This window comes from Mobula hypostoma, chromosome 2, assembly GCF_963921235.1.
Source record: "Mobula hypostoma chromosome 2, sMobHyp1.1, whole genome shotgun sequence".
In the NCBI taxonomy this organism is placed as follows: domain Eukaryota; kingdom Metazoa; phylum Chordata; class Chondrichthyes; order Myliobatiformes; family Myliobatidae; genus Mobula; species Mobula hypostoma.
Window position 1 is genome coordinate 129,293,442 of NC_086098.1, and position 25,357 is coordinate 129,318,798.

General features: G+C 42.4%; 1 protein-coding gene across 1 annotated transcript in view; it reads right to left on the reverse strand.

The window, feature by feature from the left end:
- The window catches only part of LOC134342473 (leucine-rich repeat and fibronectin type-III domain-containing protein 2), a 154,246-nt gene that overhangs the window by 18,825 nt on the left and 110,064 nt on the right, over positions 1 to 25,357 (reverse strand). The window contains exon 2 of the mRNA XM_063040657.1: positions 8,290 to 9,682. Within this exon, the coding sequence (XP_062896727.1) occupies positions 8,290 to 9,662 (1,373 nt within the window). The 5' untranslated portion in view covers positions 9,663 to 9,682. The remainder of the gene's footprint in view (positions 1 to 8,289; positions 9,683 to 25,357) is intronic.

A 25,357-nucleotide genomic window follows, 5' to 3' on the forward strand; every position in this document is an offset into this window, starting at 1 on the left:
CAAGAAGCTGTTCCTAAAACTTTGAGTATGTGTCTTCAGGCTCCTGTACCTCCTCCCGGATGGTTGCAATGAGAAGTGTAGAAAGGACTACTGAGATGGTATTGAAATAACATGTAGATTGTCTATTTCCCTCCACAGATACTGCCTGATCCACTGAGTTCTTCCACAGGTTTATTTTTTGTATAAAATTATGAGAACCTTAGACAGAGCGAGGAGATAGGACTCAAGGTCAAAATTCTTGAATAATAATTGGGTATGCTGAATCCATGCAGTCTTGAACCAGTAAAAAATTATGAGGCTGTAAAATTTTCCAAGTTGCCACGAGATTTTATAATTTCATGGTAGGAGAAGTTGGATGTTATTAAGAATGAAAAGAAAGTAAGTAGAGATTTAGGAAGAAATTATAGAGTTTAGGGCATACCAGCTGAAGATCAGCCAACAATGGTGGATTCAGCAATGGATGGGAAGGGGTTGCCAACTTTAGAGGTGGATAGAATTCTTGGAACCTTGAGATTGGGTGTTAATGTATATCATGGTTGAAAGGAATAGTGTGAACTAGACCATTTGTATATCTTCTGACTCAGGTGAACCACTGACACACAGGAGCTTTAATTGATAAAGGACCTTTCTTAATAAAGTGGAGCTAGTTGGATCTGAACTACCTGGAAAACTGAAATAAGGAAGAGCTTTTTCTCTCTCTCAGTCGTGAATATTTGGGATTCTCTTTCCCACTCAGCTGTGCTGGTTGTTTCACTGTATGTTTTAGATCTAAAAGGAATCAACAAATTGGGATCAGTCAGTATATGGAGCTAAGATGCGAATTATATTGAATAGGGTTCTACCTACACTTTCTCATATGTTGCATATTCTTATGAACTCCTAAGGTGAAACAAGTTCGTAAGTTATTTTGAACTCACAATGACTGTGATTATCCAAACCAAGGAAGATACACTTCTAGTCCTTCACTTGACCACCCTTACATCTTTGCAGGTAGATTTCAATTCACACTTCTTAATTGCCAGCCTGAGTTTTGCCTTCTGACAAAACACACAGAAAGTGCATGTAATTTATTGTCATAGCCACTCATCTGTAAAATAAAACACTTTGGAATTCATCAGTTGCCTGCAGCCTTTCCATTCCATAGGAAAATGAATCTTGTCACAGTAAATGTACAATGCATTCTATTGCATTACCATTTAATTTGATTATGCTCTCATTTATTTACTCAGGAAAAAATTAAAAATGTAAATGACTAACGTCATGTGAAATATTGTTCATCATGAGCAGTGAAGAAGAAAGCCTGTGCTTAAATTATATTCTATTGCAGGCGTTCCCTAGAACCAGCAGTGCTATAGTCTATTTAGTTCATTGTATCCTCACAGTTATGATTAACATCTTTCAAAATGCATGCCGGACCTCGTGTAATTTTAAATATTCAAAATCCTTTTTAATATTTTACAGAGCTGAGCTGCACAAATCACTCTATTACAAGCAAGGTTCAGTGTAAATTTAACAACATTGCACAAGAGATGTACCAGTGTTTTTGGTCTTTATAACTTAGTGAACTTGAGTTATTGAAAATATTCCTGTATTTGTTGTCCCACGTTCAGATCTAAATATGCATTAATTTCTCTGTATCTTAGCATCTCTATCTCATTTACCTATATTTCATAAGGCCTCTTACTCCTTTTACTAAAAAAAATGCCATTTCTTTCCCACGTTAAATTCTGTTTCCCATTTTATCTACAGCACCTTCGCTAAGCTTCTTTATCTGTCAGTGTTTTGAAGCATTACTCCCTAATTTTAACCATATTCTCCGATTGGTTATCAACCACAAATTTAAAGCTCTTCTAGTTTTGTTTCAATCCATTCTGCATTTAGTCGTAATTGACTTAAATTGACTTTTTTAAAACTTGTCAAGGGTCTTCTTGAAGCCCAACTGTCCTTGCCTACCCCTGCTGTTGCTTCTTCAATAATGGCATAAATGTAACTTGCCCCTCAGTGATTACTAAGTTTTTTTTAATGTGTTGCATTATAGTGCAGCAAGTAGAGCTGCTATCTACTTGCTCCAGCAACCCTGGTGCAATTCTGAATTTCAGTACTATACACGTGGAGTCTGCGCGATCCTCCTGTGACCAAGTATTTCCTCTGGGTGCTCCAGTCTCCTTCTTCATCCCTGAGAAGTGTGGGATGGTAGGTGAAATGGCTGCAAAAGTGCCCCTCCTGTGTAGGTGATTCAATGGAAGTATTGAGAAAATATGGAAATGGAAATTAGTGGAGAAATTCCTCTGTGAGCTAACAAAGACTCATTGAAAAGTACAAACAGAAACAGGTCCTTTGGCCCATCTAGTCCATGCTGAAACATTTAAACTGCCTACTCCCATTGACCTGCACCAGGACCAGAGCCCTCCATACCCTTCCCATCCATGTACAGTACCTATCCAACTTCCCTTAAAAATTGAAATCAAGCTCGCATGCACCACTTGCACTGACAGCTTGTTCTATAGTCTCACAACCCTCTGTGTGAAGAAGATCCCCCTCATGTTCCCTTTAAACTTTTCACCTTTCTTCCTTAACCCATGAGCTCTAGTTGTAGTCCCATTCAACCACAGTGGAAAAAGCATTTATCCTATCTATACCTCTCATGATTTTGTATACCTCTATCAAACTGTCTCTCAATCTTCTATGTTCCAAGGAATAAAGTCATAACCTATTCAATCTTTTCTTATAACTCTGGTCCTCCAGACCAAGTAACATCTTTGTAAATTTTCTCTGTACTCTTTTAACCTTATTTAAATATTTCCTGCAGTTAAGTGACCAAAACCATAGATTCAGTGGGCTGAGGACCTTCTTTATGTCATAAGGAAAATATATTGTGATATTTGCTTTCTGATCTATCAGCGGTGGGGCCTGTCCTTCACTGGAACAGTTCTATTTCCTGATTTCAACATGGGGATGATGCCTGTCCTCTGGCACTCATGCATGGAAATCCATAATCTTTTGATAAGGCTAAGTTTCATCAAGTATCACTGAATTTCGTTCATTGGAGTCTACCAAATGATTTCAGTTGGAGAGGAGAACCTGTGTTCAGCACTCTCAGCCCTGGATGAGTTTCTGGACATCTATCATATTCCACTGTACTTTTATATATTTCTATAAATTTGTTGGTGCAACCTATTTGGGTCAAGATTTTTGCTGTCCTTAAAATTTTTGACTTTGTTCCTACCGTCATAACTTCAAAACTACTCCCCTTCATTCCTGTTGTTATTGTCTCCACAGTGCTCTGACCCAGAACCAAGGTCACCACTATAACTTGAGTCATTCAGATGCAGGAAGCAGACATCATTTGCATATGTATATCGATAGGGTGTACCCTGGAGTTAGGGTTTATAGCAGCTATTTACTTAACCCGCAACCAATCTTCAGTTATGAATGTGAACAATAATTTTCTTGGAGGTGTGTACTGGAGTTCATTGCAAACCAGAAATGCTGACTAACATTCATTTTATGTGCCTGTTGTGTGGGTGTGAAGAAGGAGGTGTGTGGAAACTATATGTAGTTCATTGGAAGCACTGTAGATACATTGTAACTACAGTACTGTCCTGGAATTGATCTTTAGGATATCAAAATGCCATGCAATATTAGGTCAAGATGTCACTTTCTCTAATTTTGTTGAATAAAACACTTTCATTAGCTTCAGTGTCCCTCTGGTGACTTTGTTCACGTTACAGCATGCACAATACTTCATTATAAGAGTTGGTGTTACACTCAGCAACCACAAAACACAGGTCCTCAAGTAAAATGCCCCTGCTGCATAATGCTAGTCCTCAACAACAAAAAACAGGATCTATGAGGAGGTGCTGGGATCTATGGATAAAGTATCATATCTTGGGAGCCAGCCACACAGCTGCATATGTCAATACTGAAAGTAAAAATTGCTGTTATTTTGCCAACAATGTCTTTGGCCATTTGGGGCAAAGGTTGTTTGAAAGTCAAATCCTACAGAAAGCTCATGATCTACTGGACTGCAGTGATTCCTGCTCTTCCATACATTTCTGAGAGATGGAGAGCTTATTGCTGGTACTTCAGGACATTGCAGTGAAACCGGCAATATTGTTCTTGAAAAGTTCTCTAAATTCACTGACAGGATAAGCAAACCAATGTCAGTGGTTCTATGGTATTTCGCGACTCCAGCACAGGAATTACATTGGGACTGCAGTAATAGCAAGAGATTGCAGATGCTGGAATCTAGAGCTAATCTGCTGGAGGAACTCAGCAGGTCAAAGAGTATTTCTGGGGAAAAGGAATAGTCACTGTTTTGCATCAGATGGGGAGGGGATCTAGAGAAAGAAAGACATCACCTGCTGAGTTAGCTCCAGCATTTTCTGTTTTCTCTTCAGATTTCCAACCTATGCACTTACGAATTAGGAACAGAGTGGACCATTTGGGCCCTTGAAGCTGCTCTGCTATTAACAATGATTGTCACGTTTCACTTGCCATTTGTAAGAATCTATTTGCCTTTGCCTTATGAATATCCAAAGACTTTACCTTCATTGTTCATTCAGGAAGTGATTCAAAGAGGCATAACACTCTGAGAGAGAAAAATAATCACCTAATCATTAATCATCTGACCCCAGATTCTAGAATCTCTTACATATCCTACACATCTACCCTGCAAAGAAGCTTCCAATCTCATATGTTTTAGTCCCTTCTCACTCTCTCACACAGCAGTCAATACAAGCCTAACATGCCCGTCCTTTCTTCATAAGATAACCTGCTTTCTCCAGGCATTATAGGCAAGAGGTCTGGTAGATGCTGGAAATCTAGAGCAATGCACACAGTGTGCTTGAGGAGCTCAACAGGTCAGGCAGCATCTATAGATGGGAATAAACAGTCCTGATAAAGGGTCTTGGCCTGAAACGTCGTCTGTTTATTTCCAACCATAGATGCTGCCTGACCTGTTGAGCTTCTCCAGCACATTTTGTGTACTCCTCCAGATTATTAGTCCAGGACACCTTCACTGAACTGCTTCCAAGGCATTCGGTTACATTTATGGAGACACAATAGTCCAGATATGGTCTTATTATAGAGTCACAGAATCTCAGTGCTCTACAGCATGGAAACAAGCCACTCAGCCCAACTCATCCATATCAAACAAGTCACCTAACTGAGCTACTCCCTTTACTTTTATTTGGCCCATAAACCTCTAAACCTGGGGTTCCCAAACTGGGGTCCACAGGCCTCTCGGTTAGTAAGACTATAAAATATAGGAGCAGAATTAGGCCATTTGGCTCATCAAGTCTGCTCTACCATTTCATCATGGCTAATCCATTTTTTCTCTCAACCCAAATCTCCCACCTTTCCCCATATCCCTTCATGCCCTGTCCAATGAAGAATCTATCAAACTCTGCCTTAAATATACATAAAAACTTGGCCTCCACAAATGACTGTGGCAACAAGTTCACCTCTCTCTCGCTAAAGAAATCCCTCCTCATCTCCTTTCTAAAAGGATACCACCGCTGTGTGAAAAGGCTCCCCTCAGGTCCCTTCTAATCTTTCCTCTCTCAGTTTTTAAACCTATACCCTTTAATTTTGGACTCTCTTACCCTTGGGAAAAGACTGTGGTCATTCGCATGACCTACGTCTGTCATGATTTTACTCCCCAGACTCCAACATTTCATGGGAAAAAAGACTGAGCTTATCCAGCCTCTTAGGACAACCAGAATTGTACACTGTACCCCAAACCTTGGGGACTGTAACATAATGTCCCAACACCTGTACTTAGTATCTTCAGCTGAATGCTCTGTATAAGTGAAACATAACCTCTCTACATTATATTCAATTTCTCTAGCAATAATGGATAGCATTCTATTAGATTTCTTAATTAATTACTGTACCTGAAAATCATACACCTGAACATCCAGTTACCTCTGTATCCAGAAGCTCTATTATTTATGTGCACAATATACATAATGTTTTTTATGAATTAGTTCTCTCTATTTCTCAGAGTTCTGTTATCTCTGTACTTATAAAGCCCTTTCACTTAACTATTTGTATTATTTACTTATTTTTGCAATGTACAGCACTTTGATCTCTGTACTGTACTGCTATCACCAAACAACACATTTCCTGCCATATGAATCAGTGATAATAAATCTGATTATGATTTAAAGAAATTGTAAAAAGTAGAGTCCTTAGCATCAATTGCTGTCATCATCATCATCATCATCATCATCAGGTGTCATGCCCAGTTTGAGCTTTTACTGCCATGGCCCACACACTCCTGTATCGGGTCAAGCGGATCAATTCATTGGTATTTATTTCCAGTTCTCTGACTGCTGTCTCCATCATCATTTGTCTTTGTCTTCCTCTTGCTTTCTTCCCTTCAATCTTTCCCATAATTACAGTGCATTCTAACTCCTCTTTCCTAATCACATGTCCAATGAAGTTACTTTGCCTTTTCATGATCTCATACGTTATTTCTCTTTTTGTGTTTGCTCTGTTCATGACATCTTCGTTAGATATTCGTTTGCTGTAGTCATTCTTATTACCTTACCCATTTGTGTGTCCGCCCTGTCAACTGTTAGCCAACCAATCTTTTGTCCCTACTATTGCTACCTGCAACACCACAAACTTGGGTACTATGTGGGATTAAGATCTGATTTGAACTGATCAGATTGCAGCCTCAATTCTGCATTCCCTACCAGCTGCAGATCAATTTATCATCTTTTTATTCAATTAGATATCCCTCTCTCTGTCTTGTTCCAATGGCCTTTGAGATGGCAGCATCAGCACATGCCTTTATTCTTGGTTTTCAACTGTGATCTTAACATTTCATTCCTATTATCAGACCCTCCAATTCCTTCTGTCAGCTTCCTTTATGGTTCTCTAATTCTGACGTTTTGTTCCTGTCTGATTTCCATCCCACTGCCAATAGGAGTCATGCCTTCAGCTGTCAAGTTCCCAAGGCCTGGAATTTCCTCTTCAAACCTCCAGGTCTCTCCACATTTCCTTCCTCTTAAAAAAAAGTCTTAAAACCTGTCCCTTTAGCCTAGTTCTTTGTTACCTGCTTTAATATTATTTTATCTGGTCTGGCAACACTTCATTTGATAAGACACTCTTTGCTCCTGGAAAGCACCCTGGCATATCTTGCTATGTATTAGATGCTACGTAAATTATTACGGGCAGGTAGCACACTGCTTTAAGTATCATTATTCATTAAAACTAACCAGGAGGGAAGGAAACTGGGGAATTTTTCAATAAAAGTCAGATACAATGCTGACATTTAAGAGGCTTTTAGGTAGACACATGAACATGAAAAGAATAGGGAGATCTGGATCGTATGCTGGTGGAAGCGATGAGTTTAATTTGGCATTATGTTCAGCACAGACACTGTGGGCTGAAGGGTCTGTTTCTGTGCTACACTGTTTTTTAAAATTAAATTGAACAAAATAATGCTTTTTACGAACATTTTTATCTTATGTGAATGACTTAGATGAAGGGACTGAAAATCTCACTTTTAATTTTGCTATTGACATAAAGATAGGTAAGAAAGTAAGTTATGACTGGGACACTAAAGATTAAAAAGCATTATAATTTGGGTAAGTGAATGGGCAATGATTTTGGCAAACAATATATAATGTGGAAAAAGGGCAAAGCTGTTTTCACAGGGAAGACAAAAGAATTACACCTTATCAAAATGGGGAGAGATACAAAGCTCTGAGGTGCAAAGAGATTTGGGTGCTGGAGTACATCAGCCTGCAGAAAACCAATAATGAGATGTGTGTGGGAGTTGTCAGTCAGGGACAATTAAGAATGTAAAATAAATATTGTCCTTTTCAGAATTGCCTGCATCGTGCAGTCAAATATTAAAATAACTGTTGTGAGTCAAGTGATAGTGTAGGGGCAGAATGGCTTCATAAAGAGGGAGCCCTATGTAATGTAGGTCAGGAATATGCCTCTGCTCTAATGTACTTATCTTTTTGAACTTACTCTGAATTTAGTTTAAAGGCAGTAATCTTATTTTGTCATAAACAGCAGAACTTTAAATGAAATTATAGTCTCAATTTTCTACATTCAACCCATATTCCTCTGAGTCCTACCCCTCCATTCATTATGCAATTGTTGATTTGTGACAGCCTTCTTCCCTTTCTCAGGAACCACCTAACTTTGTGTCATCTGCAGACTTACTAACCATGCCTTGTATGCTCTCATCCAAATCATTGATATGCTATTCCTTTCTCCCTCTCCACCAGCCCTGAACTTTCTCTGTTCTGGCTGCCAGCTCACCTGTAGACCAGCACTTCATCCGATGAGCTGTTGTACTGCAGCTGGTACATTTTAACCTTGGGCGCTGACCGTCCCAGTGACCACCTGACCAGGGCAGTGCTGGCCGTCACCTGAGACACCGTGACTCTCTTCTCTGGCCTGACTTTGGCTGCGCCCCGATGCGATTTGCTGGAGCTGGTGATGTCAGACAGCCGGGAGTCTGGCTGCAGGGCCCGGCCTGTGCCGTTGCTGAGGTGGGGCAGCTGAACGATAGAAAGCTCGACAGGGGCAGTGGACTCCCCAGCCGCGTTAGCCGCAATGCAGGTGAAGGTGCCATAGTCCTGGGAGGTGGTGATGAGGATATCCAGGGTGCCATTGTCATAGATGACAGTCCTGGAGGAGTTGCCCAGGACCCTGTCGTCAGGGGCAACCCAGTGAATGACAGGCCGAGGGTCCCCAATGGCCTTGCACCGCAGTGATGCCATCTGCCCTTCCAGCACTAGGACCTTGAGGCTGTGCTGGGTGATCAGCGGCTGCTCACACACAAACTCCTCCTCCGACACGTACCAGAAGTACCTCCCTTTCAGGTTCGGTGGCGAGGCACAAGTCTCCATATCGTCCTCCCTGTTTAACCGGCGGAACCAGAGGAGCTCACAGTTGCAGTGGAGGGGGTTGCCACCCAGGGTCAAGCTGAGCCGTGAGGAGAATGGTGTGGTGGACATGGGCAGCGACTCTGACCTGGCAAATATGGGGTCTGGGGCCAGTTTCTGCAGCCTGTTGGAGATCAGATCCAGCCTGGCCAGTTTCTGCAGGTCGGTGAAGGTTCCCTCCGGGATGTAGTCAATGAGATTGTGGTCCAAGCTCAGCGTGTGGAGGTTGATCATCTTGCTGAGGGCCTCCCATGGCAGGCGGGCCAGGTTGTTGTAAGAAAAGTCCAGATCCTCCAGAGTCATCAAGAAATCGTCCAAAGCTCCATCTTCCACCCTGCGGAGCTGGTTGTTGTTCAAGATCAGATGCTGCAGGTTTAGCAAGCCCCGAAAAACATTCTCCCCAATTTCCGTCAACCTGTTGGCGTCAAGGTGTAATGAGCGGAGGCTCTCTAGATCTATGAATGAGAAGGGTTGGATGAAGTCAATGGTATTCCGGGACAGAGTCAGGTCAACAAGCCCACTCATGTTGGCAAAGTCTTGCCGGTTTACAGCAATGATGAAATTGCCTCCCAGCCTCAGCTCAACAGTCCGCCGGTCTATGTCTGGAGGGACAAACAGAAGGCCTTTTGAGGGGCAGAGGGTCCCCAGCGACTCGGAGAGATTTTGACATACGCAGTACTTGGGACAAGCGCACACTGACGTTGCCATTCCAATCACCAGGAGGCTACAGAGCAGTCTTTCCATTGTAGATCATGTAGATGTACCTGTAAGAGAGGCAGATAGCGTGAAACTTCTGCTGAACGGAGTTATTGAGTCAAAGAGTCATACAGTATGGAACCAGGTCCTTCATCCCAACCAGGCCATGTTGATTAAACGCCTACCTTAGACAATCACATTTAATCCATATCTTTCTAAATCAGGGGTTTCCAACCTTTCTTATGTCATGGGCCCCTACCATTAACCAAGAGGTCCGTGGGCCCCAGGTTGGGAACCCTTGTTCTAAACCCTTCTTATCCATGTACCCGTCCGTGTGCTTTTTTAAATATTTCATATACGGCTCACCCTCTGGGGTGGAAAAATTGCCCCTGGAGTTCCTATTCAGTCTCTCCCTCCCATCTTAGACCAACTCCCTCTTGCTCTTGATTCCACAGTCCTGGGAAAAAGACTGTGTTGTCACCTTTTCTGCACCTCTCATAATTTCTTCTTCTTCTCCTTCTTCCATTTCTTATCCTTCTAGGCTCCAATGGAAAAAAAATCCTAGCTTGCTCAACCTCTCTTCATAATCCAGTCCCTCAAGTCCCAGCAATGGGTCTCTGTGATTCTCCCTTGCACTCTTTCTGGTGTAATATCACTTTCCCTACAGCAGGGCACGTGGCCAAGTGGTTAAGGCATTCGTCTAGTGATCTGAAGGTCGCCAGTTCGAGCCTTAGCTGAGGCAGCGTATTGTGTCCTTGAGCAAGGCACTTAACCACACATTGCTCTAGTATCTGTGTGAGGAGTGGTGCGCCACACAGCCTTTCGTTCTGCGCCTTGTAAGGCATGAAAATGCCTGACACTGGCCTCTGAGTCGACAATTCCCCCCCCCCCCACAACAGGGTGACCAAAACTGAACATAATATTCCAAATGTGGCCCCACCAACATCTTGTGCAATCCCATCAGCCGTTGTCTGGCCCAATAACAATGCCTTATCTGTACTTTTAACCTCCTTCTGTCATTGCAACTATTTTTAAATTTTTATCAATCCACTTTATAAAGACAGGCAGAGCAATTGGTTTTTGCTGAAATAATTGAATGATTCCACTTACCTGCCCTTGTTTTGCATTCTGCAGGTTAACAGATTTGTTTTAAATGTGATAAGGGTTTCTGCTTGCCCACATTCTCAGGAACAAGGCAGTGTTATGGAACAGCGAGGAGAGCGACTGGCTCACAGTGCCTGGGACTTCGGTTCAATCCTGGTCTCTGGTTAGCATCAGTATGGATCTCCCTCTTTATGATCATCTGAGTTTTCCCCGGTGCTTTGGTTTCCTCCCAGATCCCAAAGACATGTGGGTTTAAGATTAATCATGGCCCAGTGCATTGGTGAGTGGGGAGAGTTAATGGGAATGTGCGGAGAATTTTAAAAAATGGGATTAATATAGGGTTAAATTAGATGAATGGTTGATGATCAGCACGGGCATGATGATCATCAGCACAGATTCGATGGGCTGAAGGGCCTGTTTCAATGCTTTATCTCTCCCGCTGTGACTCAAAGAGAGTTCCAGAACCCCACCTATTTCTAGGCAAAAGCATTTTTTTCTTCATCAGTCCTTCAATCATCAACTCAAAATTGGGGATCTCTCTGCTTAGGGAAATGTATCCTTTCTGCTCAACGTGCCAAATTCTCTCTTTATTTTATTTACCTCAAATTAAGTCACTCTCCCTTGCCAAAGAAAACAACCCCAGCCTATTCAATTTATCCTTGATGTTACATCGTCCAGTCCTGGACCCAACCTAATAAACTTTCTCTGCATCGTCCCTGGTGCCTGCATATTGTTCCTGCAGTGTGGTGACTAGCACTGTACACTGGACTCTAGTTGGGGCTTGACCAATGTTTTATTTAGTTCCAGAATGAAGTCTCTACCTTTAACCAGTATAGGTTGGTATCCCAAGTTTGTTTTAACAACCTCATCCACCTTCTGAGGGAAGCTGAACACCTTTTATGCTCGCTTTGAAAGGGAGAATAAAACCACAGTTATGAGGATCCCTGAAGCATCTCTTGACCCTGTGATCTCTCTCTCAGAGGCTGACGTCAAGCTATCTTTCAAGAGGGTGAACCCTTGCAAGGCAGCAGGGCCCAATGGAGTACCTGGAAAGGGTGTGAAAACCTGTGCCAACAAACTGATGGGACTATTCCAAGATATTTTCACTCTCACTGCTACAGCTGGAAGTTCCTCCTGCTTCGCAAGGGAAATAAATATACCAATGAACAAGAAGAGCAGGGCGCGCTGCCTTAAAGGCTATCATCCAGTAGTGCTCACATCTGTGGTGATGAAATGCTTTGAGAGATTGGTCAAAGCTGGAATCAACACCCGTCTCAGGAAGGACCTGGACCCATTAGAATTTGCCTATTGCCACAATAGGTCTGCAATAGACGCGATCTCAATGGCTCTCCACGCAGCCTTGGATCACCTGGACAATGGAAATACCTATGCCAGGACATTGGTTATTGATTATAGCTCAGCATTTAACACCATCATTCCTACAATCCTGATCAAAAAGCTACACAACCTAGGCCTCCATACCTCCCTCGGCAACCGGATCCCTCACTTCCTAACTGTAATACCACAGTCTGTGCGGGTAAGAAATAACATCTCCACCTCACTGACGATCAACGCTGACGCTCCATGGGGGTGTGTGCTTGGCCCACTGCTCTAGTCTCTCTACACCCACGTCTGTGTGGATAGGCTTCGCTCAAATAGCATCGATAAATTTGCTGATGATACGACTATTGTTGGCAGAATTTCAGATGGTGACGAAGGGTGAACAGGAGCGAGATATACCAGTTAGTTAAGTGGTGTCACAGCAATAACTTTGCACTCAACATCAGCAAGACCAAAGAGCTGACTGTGGAGTTCAGGAAGGGTAAGATGAGGGAACACAAACCAATCCTCATAGTAGGATCAGAAGTGGAGAGACTGAGCAATTTCAAGTTTCTGGGTGTCAGTATCTCTGAGCATCTAACCTGGAGGCAACATATTGACGCAGCTATAAAGAAGGCAAGACAGCAGCTATATTTCGTTAGGAGTTTGAGGAGATTTGGTTTGTCATCTAAAATAGTTGACAACTTCTACAAACGTACCATGGAAAGCATCACCACCTGGTATGGGGGGGGGGGGGTGTTATTGCACAAGATCGAAATAAGCAGCAGAAACATGTAAAATTAGTCAGCTTTATCATGGGTATCAGCCTCTGTAGAATCCAACACATCTTCAAGGAGCGGTGCCTTAGGAAGGTGGCGTCCATCATTAAGGACCCCCACCACCCAGGACATGCTTTCTTCTCATTATTACCATTGGGAAGGAGGTGCAGAAGCCTGAAGGCACACGCTCAGCGATTCAGGAATAACTTCTTCCCCTCCGCATCCAATTTCTAAACAGACATTGAAACCATGAAAACTACCTCTCTACTTTTTTTTATTTCTGTTATCTTGCACTACTTATTTTAACTTCAACTATTTAATAGACATATATATATTTAATGTAACTCAGTTTTTTCTCTATATTCATTTATTGTGTATTTCATTGTCCTGCTGCCGTAAAGTTAACAAATTTCACGTCAGATGCCAGTGATATTAAATATGATTCTGACTCTGAGAATTGTAGATAAGCATTCAAGATGGCTGATTTCTCCTGCACTTCTTGCTACCCTACCAGCTATTGTGAACTTTTCTATCTTATTTTGTCGTTTCCAATTACACTCTTCCAAATTTCATGAGCCACTTTTGTCCATCCAATTCACTGATGCTTTTCTGCAGCCCTGGATGTTTTCTTCTTCACGACCAGCTATTATTCATTATTGATCTAAATTGTCTTCCTCATGCTCAGATTCAAACATACCTTGTGGCCTGCCCTTCCTCTCCCAGCATCCCATCAGGCTCCCCTCTCCCCACACCCCACCACTTCCCGTTTCCCATTGAAAATAAAATATTGAATTGAATTGAATTGACTTTATTACTTACATCCTTCAAATACATGAGGAGTAAAAAATCATTTAAGTTACATCTCCGTTCAAATGTGCAATTATAGTAATTTATAATAAATATAATGTACAACAGGATAGTCAATATAACATAGAAATATAGTTGTGTCAGCATGAATTAATCAGTCCGATGGCCTCGTGGAAGAAGCTGTCCTGGAGCCTGTTGGTCCTGGCTTTTATGCTGCGTACCGTTTCCCAGATGGTAGCAGCTGGAACAGTTTGTAGTTGGGGTGACTCGGGTCTTTAGTGATCCTTCGGGCCCTTTTTACACACCTGACTTTGTAAATATCCTGAATAGTAGGAAGTTTCAATCTACAGATGCGCTGGGCTGTCCGCACCACTCTCTGCAGAGTCCTGTGATTGAGGGAAGTACAGTTCCCATACCAGGCAGTAATGCAGCCAGTCAGGATGCTCTCAACTGTGCCCTGTAGAAAGTTCTTAGAATCTGGGGGGCCATACCAAACTTCTTCAACCGTTTGAGTTGAAAGAGGTGCTGTTCAAAACTAAGTCTATTTTTTTGTTTTACTAAAGTTTGTCACCTGGTCTTGACATTCACTGGGACTACCAGCACCTAGAGCCCCGGCATTAACCATCTGTGGATGCTTCAGTTTTCTCTTATGTCCAAAAACATGCAGATTGATATGCCATTGTAAGTTATCTCCAGAGAGGATAAGGGGTAAAATCTGGCAGGAAGTTAATAGAAATGCAAGGAGACTAAAATATGGGATTTGTGTAAAAGGATGTTTGGTGTGCAGAGTGGTGTGAAGGACCTGCTTCAATGCAGTATGTCTCTATGCATCTCTTTATGTCCATGTCTTTTCTTATTCCCTTCCATAAAGTGGCCTCTGGCACCACATGAGCTCGTGGGAGTATAGTCTGTGTTGCCATGAACCAGGTGCCAATTTCTCTCCACCTTGCTATCTGTTTCCTGTGATTAGTTGGACATGAAGTGCAATTGAATGATGTCTTGGAATAACATAAAAAGACAGAATTAAAGTAAGTACCAGGGCCATATTTATAAAAGAGTGCATCCTGCAGCTTATGATAATGCTTTTCAAGGCAAAGCTAGCAGCTCTCCATCATATCTGGCAGACTTCAATGAGGTTTACCCGTTACCATGGCAATCCAAGGCCCACTTGGTCTTATTTTGAGAGATTACCATATCTGAATGTTTTCTTCTGAGAGGTTTGCCACACAGTTTCTCTGGGTATGGAATTTATGAAGCAACAGTGAATTAAATTGGCAAGAAAATAAGGGCCTTAACCTTGTCTACCCAGTAATGAGCTACAAGGTCAGGCCTTGCAATATTAAGATAGCATAGGCTCAACTGGCCAAATGGCCTCACTACCATTTGGAACAGGCTTTCAAGTGCACGTCTTTCATCTCAGTATGCCCAGTTCATCACTCCCACAGTGTACGCTGCCCAGTATTTACCATTACTGACACGGCCCAGTAAAAACGTTTAATCATAGTGCTCTGTTGGCATTCTTGCTCCACGCATACGTAACAGCTTCCTTTTGTGCTAATTCATTCAACGATTCTATGAGGGAAAACTAATTGTCTGATTCTGTTAAGCAACAGTGAATGCTTAGTGTGAGACAGTCCCTCTCTCAGCAAAGTTTTAAATTCATTCCAAAGACCTAAACATTAAAAAAGGCTAGTTCTGCACTGCAAAGTGGTGCTGCAATGCCAGAGGAGGTTTCTTTTAGATCGAATAAAGCTCCCTGTTTCTCACCTCCATCAAAATTTCACCACCAGGCACATACTTCACTATTGAATTACTGCATCTCAAAAGCATCACCCCCTGATGTTTCAATAAAGATTCTCTGTCATATTAAAGCACTTTCTCTTGCCACTGCAGATGCATCACCTGATTTCTATGTCTTCCCAACCCAACACATTCAACCTATTGATCCACTTGCACTTCCAAACTTGTGTTCTGCATTCAGTGTTCACAACGCATTCTCCTCTACAACGGAGGACCCAAACGCAAGTTGGGTAATGTTCTGTAGATCACAGGGATTCAAACTAAGAACATAGAACACAGAACAGTACAGACCCTTCAGCCCATAATGTTGCATCCAACCAATTAAACAAATGAAATTGAATTAATCTAATTTCTCTCTCCCGCATATTGACCTTCACTTCGCTCCATAGTCATGTGCTGATCTAAGAGTTGCTTAAATGCTCCTATACTATTTGCCTCCACCACCACCCCTGACAGCACATTCCAGTCACCCACTCCTCTCTGTATAAAAATAACCTGCCTGGCACACCTCCTCTGTATCTTCCCTCCTCTCACCTGAAATACACGATCTCTAGTACAGGACATTTCAGTCATGGGAGAAACATACTGGCTGTCTGCCCTACTGCTACCTTGCATAATTGTATAAACTTCTGTCAATTCCCTATTCAGCTTCTGCTGCTGTAGAGAAAACAGCCCCAACCTCTCCTCATAGCACCTATCCTCAAAACCAGGTAAATCTCCTCTGCACCATTCCGAAACCTTCATATCATTCCTGTAATGAGGTGACACAAATTGAACACAGTAGTCTTACTGTGGCTTAGCCAGAGTTTTATGAAGCTGAAACATAACTTCCAGGCTCTTGGACTCAACTAATGAAGCCTGGCATGCCATACATCTTCCTTACCACCCTATTAGCCTGTGCAGCCACTTTTAAGGAGCCATGCACCTGGATCCCAAGATCCCTCTGTTCATCAACGCTGTTAAATATCCTGTCATTAATTGTGTACTCTCCCTTTATGTTGGATCTCCCAGAGTGCAGTGCCTCAAACTTGACCAGACTAAACTGTATCTGCTCATTTCTGTAACTGATCCATATCTGACTTTATCTTTTGGCAATCTTCTATCAATCATTGTATCATCCATAAACTTGCTCACCCACTCTATCATATTCTAATCCAAATAATATATATATGATAAACAGCAGAGGCGATAGTGCAGAATCCCTGCAGAACACTACAAGTTACAGACCTCCATCCAGAATAAGTCTTATCCAGCACTAGCCTCTGTCTTCAATGAGCAAGCCAAATTTGGATCCAATCAGCCATGTCACCGGTGCTCACATGTATCTAAATTTTCTGTATGAGCCTACCACTCAGTATTTTTTGAATGCTTTACCCAAATCCACGTATAGGCCATGTATGTCAGAGTTACTCCGAGTGTTTTATTGCAGGCCATTTTAATTCTCCAACTCATTCTCACTCTGAACTCTGCGCTGTTGCAATGAGGCCCAATGCAAGCTTAAGAAACAGCTCCTCATCTCCTCCCTGGATGCAATACATGCTCAATAGTGAATTCTCAGACTTCAGGTAATCCACTTACTCTGCCGGGATAACAATTGACTATTTCTGCTCTAAGTTATCCATGTGTGCTGATGGCCCAGTTTTTCTCTCTCCATTAGTGCATCTCACCTGCTGGGCACATTCCACAGCCCTGCTATAAGCAACGCAGCATGGTCAAAGACTCATAATCACCCTCTAGCTGTCCAATTAATCCATTTGACTTGTTTCACCCTGTCACAAATATTCCCGTTATTCTTTCCATTCCTTCCCTGCAACTTAGAATTATCCCTCTGTGATGCTATTTGTCTTGTTGAGTGTTTCTGGTATTTCCTGCTTTTTTTAGAACAGTACAGCACAGGAACAGGCCCTTCGGCCCACAATAGATTTTATCTCAGATTTGCAGAGTCTGCAGATATGCTTGATTATTGTGGAAAACACCATGTTACTATCTCAAAGAAACATGCATTATTTATTCCTAACTAATATTGATCCCTTATTCTACACCAAAGCAGCATATTAACCAATTGCTATTGTTTTGCCTTTAGTGGGAGCTTGCTGTTCATTTATTGTTTCCTTCATTAGAATATAATGGCCTACAATGGAGGTATTTCATTGGCCAAAATAAAAACCAGAACACACAGTATATACACAGTAGGCTGGGCCATATCTGTGAGAAGAGAAACAGAGTGAATGTTCCTTCATCACAACTGGGAAGGGGGCAGAGGAAGCTTGTGAAGCTGTAGGGAAAGTGGAGCGAGTTGTCGCTGAAAGGGTAAAATTGGGGTAGCCATGACATAATGACTGAAGTGGGGATTTATTCACAGAAAAGATAGCCTTGTTTCAAGGTAAGTGTTAATCGTCATAACACCAGTACAGAGAGTTACAAATATCATGAAAACTTGCTTGTAGCAGCATCACATGCAATACACAGAAGCTATGTAGGTTAGACATAGTTCTGCAGCTTACACCCAGAAGTGTGTTAAATTGCGAAGAACATGCCCTAAAGCAGCTTTGCTTATGTCATCAGGAGTTAGATGCTAGCTGTGCAACGCTGGTTGTAGAGGATCATAAACAAGAGAAATTCTGCAGCTGCTGGAAATCCAGAGCAGCACACACGAAATGCTGGAGGAACTCAGCAGGTCAGGCAGCATCTATGGAAATGAACAAACTGCTGAAGTTTCAGGCTGAGACCCTTCTTCAGGACTGGAAAGGAAGGGGGAAGATGCCAGAATGAAAAAGGGGAGGAGAGGGGAGGGAGGATAGAAAGATGCTGATACGTGAAGCTAGGTAGGTGAGAAAAATAAAGGGCAGATAGAGTTCCTCTTGTACTTACCTACCACCCCATAAGCCTCTGAATCCAATATGTCATTCTCTTCAACATCCACAATCTCCAAATGGATCCTACCACCAAACACATCCACATCCCCCCCCACCACCTTCGCTTTCCACGGGGATCCCTCCCTCTGTGATTCCACCTCTGTGAATGTGCATTCATTCCTCCCCACTAATCTCCCTCCTGGCACTTATTCCTGCAAGCTACCAAAATGCACCTGTCCATACACCTCCTCCCTCACCTCCACTCAGGGCCCCAAGCAGTACTTCCAGGCGAGGCAACACTTCACCTGTGAATCTGTTGGGGTTGTAGGTTGCGTCCGGTGCTCTACATGTGGCTTCCTCTACATTGGTGAGAACTGCGGTAAACTGGGGGACTGCTTTGTCAAATAGACTCCTGGCCTCTGTGAGGCAGAGGTCAGATCTCTGCACAACAATACCACTCTTGTTAGTGCGTTTGATGCCAAAGTTGGGGTATGGAGTGTCTCAAGTTAACCAGAGGGTAGGTTTGAATACGAGATTGGGTAAATCAAGAGAGTCACCATTAAATTAGCAATTAGCATTGAATAGATCTATAGTTAACTCTTCTTAACCAGCTTCCTTAGTCTCCTCCCCATTTCCGAAGAGTCTTCACCCTGGAGTGTCAATCTGCTGAACGTTTACAGTATCTTCCGTTTGTATTTGCATCATTCCCAATTGTTCAGTGGCTAAGAATGACATTTCATCAAGTCACAGAGGCATCTGTGTTCATAGTCTGACTGGCTTGAGAATAATAGGATGTGTTTCTCCAGAAGATGAATGGATTCCGCCTCAGGCAGGAATAGACTCTTTTGCCTGCGACACCTTTGCCAACCATGATGCCAAACTAAGCAAATGCCATTTACCTGGACGTGGTCTATATCCTTCCATACACTACCTATTGATGTGCTTCTCTAAATGGCTCTTAAACATTACTACTGAATCTATTTCCACCATTTCACCTGACAGAACTTACCAGACACCTACTGTTCTCTGTGTGAAAAAGTTGCCCTGCATATCCCCTTTCAACTTTCCCTCTCTCGTTACTCTCTAGCATTTAATTTTTTCAACCTGGGAAAAATGCTTTGAACCATCTATACCTCTTATAATTTTATGCCTCTGACATTTCAGAGAAAACAATCTCTCCTTAAAGCTAAGATCACCCCTTATCTGGGTTATTCCAAGTGGAGGCAGGAAATTAGCCTCCATTTAACAGGGAGATTAGGTTTGTGTTTGTGGGTTCCTTCGGGAGTCTAACAAGACTCCCAGGCTGTGAAATTCTTGCTGAACCAGAGCCAGGTTAACCCAGCCTAAGGACAGTGAACGAACCATGATCAGTGGGAGGTCAACTCAGATGTAAGCATGGATTTCTATTTTATTTTATTGACCTAATTAACTAGGTTGAAGTGGTTTTAATTTTGTGTGCATGTTTCACTGCTGGACCTCGCTGGTTGTCTGAGAGCTGGCACAGTGATATGACTGGTAAACTTGCTGCTTCACAGCTCTGGGGACCCAGGTTTGATCCCGATCTCTAACACTATCCGTGTGGAATTTCCATATTCTTTCTGTTAATGTCAGCTGAACAACAGAGCTGGTCACTGACTTCAGGAAGAGGGGTAAAGTACATGCAGCTGCTTGTATCAGTGGTGCCAAGGTGGAGATAGTTGGGAGTTTCAAGATCCCAGGTGAAGGTATCACCAGCAACTTGTTACGGCCACATAAACGCATTGGCCAAGAAGGAATACCAGCACTTCTAGTTCCTCCATAGGCTAAGGAAATTCGGCATGATCCCAATGACCCTCACCAAATTTAACAGGTGCACCATAGAAAGCACCCTGTCCAGATGCATCTCAGCTTGGTATGGCAAATGCTCCATCCAAGCAGACAAGAAATTGCAGAGATGTAGACAGTCAATCATGAAAACCAGCTTCCCCTCCATCTGCATTTTCACTCTCTCTGGAAAGCAGCCAACACAATCAAAGACCCCTCCCTTGCTGTACATTTTCTCCCACCCCACCCCCATCAGGCAGAAGATACAAAAATTTGAAAACATATATGTACCATCAGACTCAAAAGGCAGCTTCTATCCTGCTGTTACAAGCCTTTTGAATAGAGTTCACAAAATAACGATGAACTCTTCATCTCCTATTCTACCTTGTCATGGTCTTTGCATTTAGTTTGCCTACTTGCACTGCAGTTAATCTGTAAGTGTAAATTTTCCTTTTGTACAACCCTGGTGTACTTACATATGGGATGATCTATGTGGATGGCATGTAGATCAAAGCTTTTCACTGCATAAGACCATAAGACATAGGAGCAGAATTGGGCCATTCAGCCTATCAAGTCTGCTCCACCATTCCATCATGGCTGATCCCGGATCCCAGTCAACCCCATTCTCCTGCCTTTTCCCCGTAACATCTGACACCCTTATTAATCAAGAACCTATCAACTTCCGCTCTAAATAAACTCAATGACTTGGCCTCCACAGCTGTCTGTGGCAATGAATTCCACAGATTTACTTTATTTTACTTTACTATATTGTCGCCAAGCAATTGATACTAAAACGTACAATCATCACAGCGATATTTGATTCTGCGCTTCGCGCTCCCTGGATTACAAATCAATAGTAAATATTAAAAATTTAAATTATAAAGCATAAATAGAAAATAGAAAAGGGAAAGTAAGGTAGTGCAAAAAAAACCAAGAGGCAGGCCCAGATATTTGGAGGGTACGGCCCAGATCTGTTCAGCAGTCTTATCACAGTTGGAAAGAAACTGTTTCCAAATCTGTCTGTACTAGTCTTCAAGCTCCTGAGCCTTCTCCCCGATGGAAGAGGGAAGAAAAGTGTGTTGGCTGGGTGGGTCGTATCTTTGATTATCCTGGCAGCACTGCTCCGACAGCGTGCGGTGTACCATCCTCTAGCTAAAGAAAGTTCTCCTCATCTGTATTCTAAAGGGACATCCTTGTATTCTGAGGCTGTGCCCTCTGGTCTTGCTACATGTGCTAATAATAAACTAGTTATCAATTAAAAATTGACTTCACAGGTTATCTCTGAGTGTTCCAGTGTCCTCCCATATCCTAGAAATGTAGACGTCGGTAGGTTGATTGTCCGCTGTAAGTTACTGTGAGTCTGTAGATGAGAAATGGACTCTTGAGGAAATTGGTTAGAATATGGCGAGGATAAATCTGGTTCTGTGTAATTGAGTGGATGATTCTCAGCGCAGATTTAGTGGACTGAAAGGCATCGCTCTATGACAGGGTCATTCTATAGTGCATACAAGCAGAGAACTTGACTGTCCTGGGATACGTAGACAGTTCTTTTTCCTGCCGGTGTCTGTAAGAAGTTTGTATGTTTTTCCTGTGACCATGTGAGTTTCTTTCAGGTGCTTCAGTTTCCTCCCATAGTCCAAAGGCATACCAGTTGGTAGCTTAATAGGTCATTTTAACTTGTCCCATGATTAAGTTAGGCTTAAATTGGGGGATTGCTGGATGGCATGTCTCAAGGAGCTGAATCTGCACTGTATATCAATAACTAAACAAGTAAATAAATAGATAGATAGATAGTTAATTAAATACATAAATAAATTCAAGTCAGTGACCACAGGGCAGTAGATTTGCTCCAGTGCTTTGATATGCCATTCGTTGAACTTGCTCATCGCTTCCCCATGCTGGCTGAATGTTCTAACTGCTGCTATGGTGCACAGCCCAGCAGCAGATCCATCTGTGTTTCAATTCTTGGGCTACTGACATAACTTAAGCCCACCTGAGTGACCAATCACTTCAGTCCTTGAGCTGTAAATGAGGCCTGAAATTCAAAATAGCTTAAGAATACTACCAAGCAGGCTGTCACCACCTTAATGCCCAGGAGGTTTCATACAACTGGGTGGTTTGCCGCCGTGCTTCAAAACACAGTGAAAAGGCAACTATACTGGAGTGGGACTAGAGTCACATATAGATCAGCCAAGTAAAGGGCATTGGTCCATTTAATTTTGTCATGTCAAGTGGCCCAGTCAGAATGCTGGAATTAACGACTTTGTGTTGGCAATGCCAGTTCTCGCTCCTGATTAGGATGTTCAATATAATTAATAAATTGTCCAATATCTATGTCAGAGCATCATAGAGAGATACATTACTGAAGCAGAAAATTTTTTTCCATTAAATCCACACTGACCATCAACCTCTCATTTATACTAATCCTTTATTAATCTCATGTTTCCATTCTCCCCACATTCCCCCCCCGCCCCAGATTCTGCCACTCATCTCCATACCAGGGGCAATTTACAGCGGCTAATTAACCTACAAATCGGTATGTCTTCAGGATGTGAGAAGAAACCAGTGCACTGCATTGGAAATCCATGCAGTTAGAGGGGGCATGTGCAAACTCCCTTTCTACAAGCCCGCAACTGTGGCAATGCTCACGGGCAACTGACCGGCAGAAGGTATTACAGTACTGACAAAGGGCCTCAGAACTGAACCATTAACTGTTCTGTCTTCCATTTATAATGATTCATCTGGATTCATAGAGTCATACAATATAGAAACACTCCCTTCAACCCACTTGGTTCATGCCAACCAAAATTCACACCTAAGCTAGTCCCATTTACCCACATTTGCCCTATATCCTTCTAAACCTTTCCTATCCATTTACCTGTCCAAGTTTTTTTTAATGTTCTTAATGTACCTTCCTCAACCACTCCCTCTGGCAGTTCATCCATATACTGACCACTCTCTTGGTGAAAATGTTTCCCCTCAGGTTTCTATTAAATCTCTCTTCTCTCAGCTTAAACTTTCGGCCCTCTAGTTCCTGATTCCCCAATCCTGCGAAAAAGACCGTGCTCACTTACCTCTCATGGTATTACATGCCTCTATAACAGAGACGTGCACTACATTCCATCATGGAGATCTGAAAATTTGCTGTGAAAGTAATGGGTATTCCTGAAATCTGCATTAGCACCCATTCAAACCAGGCTATTTAAGTTAAACATGTAAGAAATGTTCCATGTTGCATTTGTGTCCATTAACCTAAAAATGTAGCAATGACGGGGACTCTTGTGATAAACTCTACACATTGGTAGCTTGTGTTTCTTCTGTGTATATATTCCAGATTTGCTTGTATTTATTTAAAATATGTATTGAGGATAAGGCCTTGTTGCAATGATAACCTACATGCCAGGTAGATTATGCAAAGATTTACAGAGTCAGTTTTGATGAAAACTGAAATATAAGTTGTTTAAATTATAAACAGTAACTTGACTTCCAAAAGAAAGACGACAGTTGGTTGCAATCTGCACGCCATGAACAAGGCTACCATTTTCATTGCAGATTGACAAGTAATTGGATTTAAATTCTCCTAGTAGGCTTTGAACCTGGATCAATTGGAGCAGTGATGCATGGATCCAATTAAAAATCCTGTAACTTCAACACCAGCACCTTATTTGTGGACATTGTGTACCTCTGGCATCTTTTGCCTTGTCTCCTCCCTCTCTGAATTGAAGTCTGAATTCATCCACAATCCAGACAAAAGTCAGGATTATCATCGGTTCTTCACGTGAAATGACATGCCTGCTAGAAACAGCCTCTTGAAGTACTGACTGAAGTCATTTCAGTCATTTGAATTTACTTTTGGTACAGCAACCATTTCCTTTCTGACAACTGCGGGCGGCTAATTCAATTACAAATGAACATAGATGCCTTTGGGTAGGTAAGAGCTGGAGACTATAGGTTAAATGGAGAAGAGAGCAGGTAGGTTTGATCTCAACAAAAATTATTGCCACACTTTTTAATTCCTTGCTTTTCAACTTAGAGATGGTTACATACCTGTGGCGATGGGGAGGGGAGTGTGTGGAGCTGCATAAGTCTTCCCATCCAATGTATCTAGCTTAGAAATACTGATAGAATGCAGAACAGTACCGCACAGGGACAGACTGACAATAGCTGCACAACATATTTTACCAAACTAAACTAAATCTCTTCTGCCTGCGTATGATCCACATGATTCCATTCATGTATCTATCTGAAAGCCTCTTAAATGTCACTACCGTATCTGTTCTCACCACTACTCCTGGCAGCTTGTTCCAGCTACCTACTGCTCTGTGAAAAAAGCAGCTTGGCACATCTCCCTTAAACCTTCACCCTTGGGAAAATTATTCTGTCTGTCTGTCTGTCCTGTCTATGCCTCTCATGATTTTATGAACTTTATCAGATCTCCTCCCAGCCTCCTGAACTTCTGGGAAAACAACTAAAGTTTGTCCAACTCCTCCTTACAGCTCATACCTTCTAATCCAGACAGCATTCTACTATACCTCTTCTGTACACTTTCTAAAGCTTCCACTTCTTTGGATGCTGGCTGGATTAGAGAGCATATCTGATGGGTATAGACATGTGTGAGCTAGGGCCTTTCTCTTTGAAGTGAAGGAGAATGAGAGATGACTCCAGATGATAAGAGGCATAGACCTAGTGGACAGACAGAGACTTTTTCCCAGGGTGGATGTGGCTAAAACAAAGTGCCATAATTTTAAGGTGATTAAAGGAAAGTGTAGGGGAACGTCAGAGGTAAGTTCTCTTACACAAAGAGTGGTGGGTACGTGGAACATACTGCCAGGGGTAGTGGTGGAGGCAGGTACATAGGGACTTTTAAAAAACTCCTAGACAGGCACATGGATGACAGAAAAAAAAGGAGGGTTATGTAGGAGGGAAGTGTTAGATTAATCTTAGAATCGGTTAAAAGATCAGCACAATATCGTGGGCCAAAGGACCTGCACTGTGTTGTAATATTCAATGTTCTACGCTCATTCTATCCCTCCTATGATAGGGCAACCAGAATCGCACACAAAACTCCAAGTGCAGCCTAACCAAAGTTTAATATTGCTGCTGCAAGGCTTCCTTACTCTTACACTTCCATAAGACGGGGTCTTCTCTGCTGTCAATACCAAGATCCTCCCTCACTGCTATACCTCTCCTCTTTATACTGGCTGTCTTCCCTCTCCACACCCAGTCCCATTACAAGATATCAATCCTAACTATCAACCCCATAGATGCTGCTCAA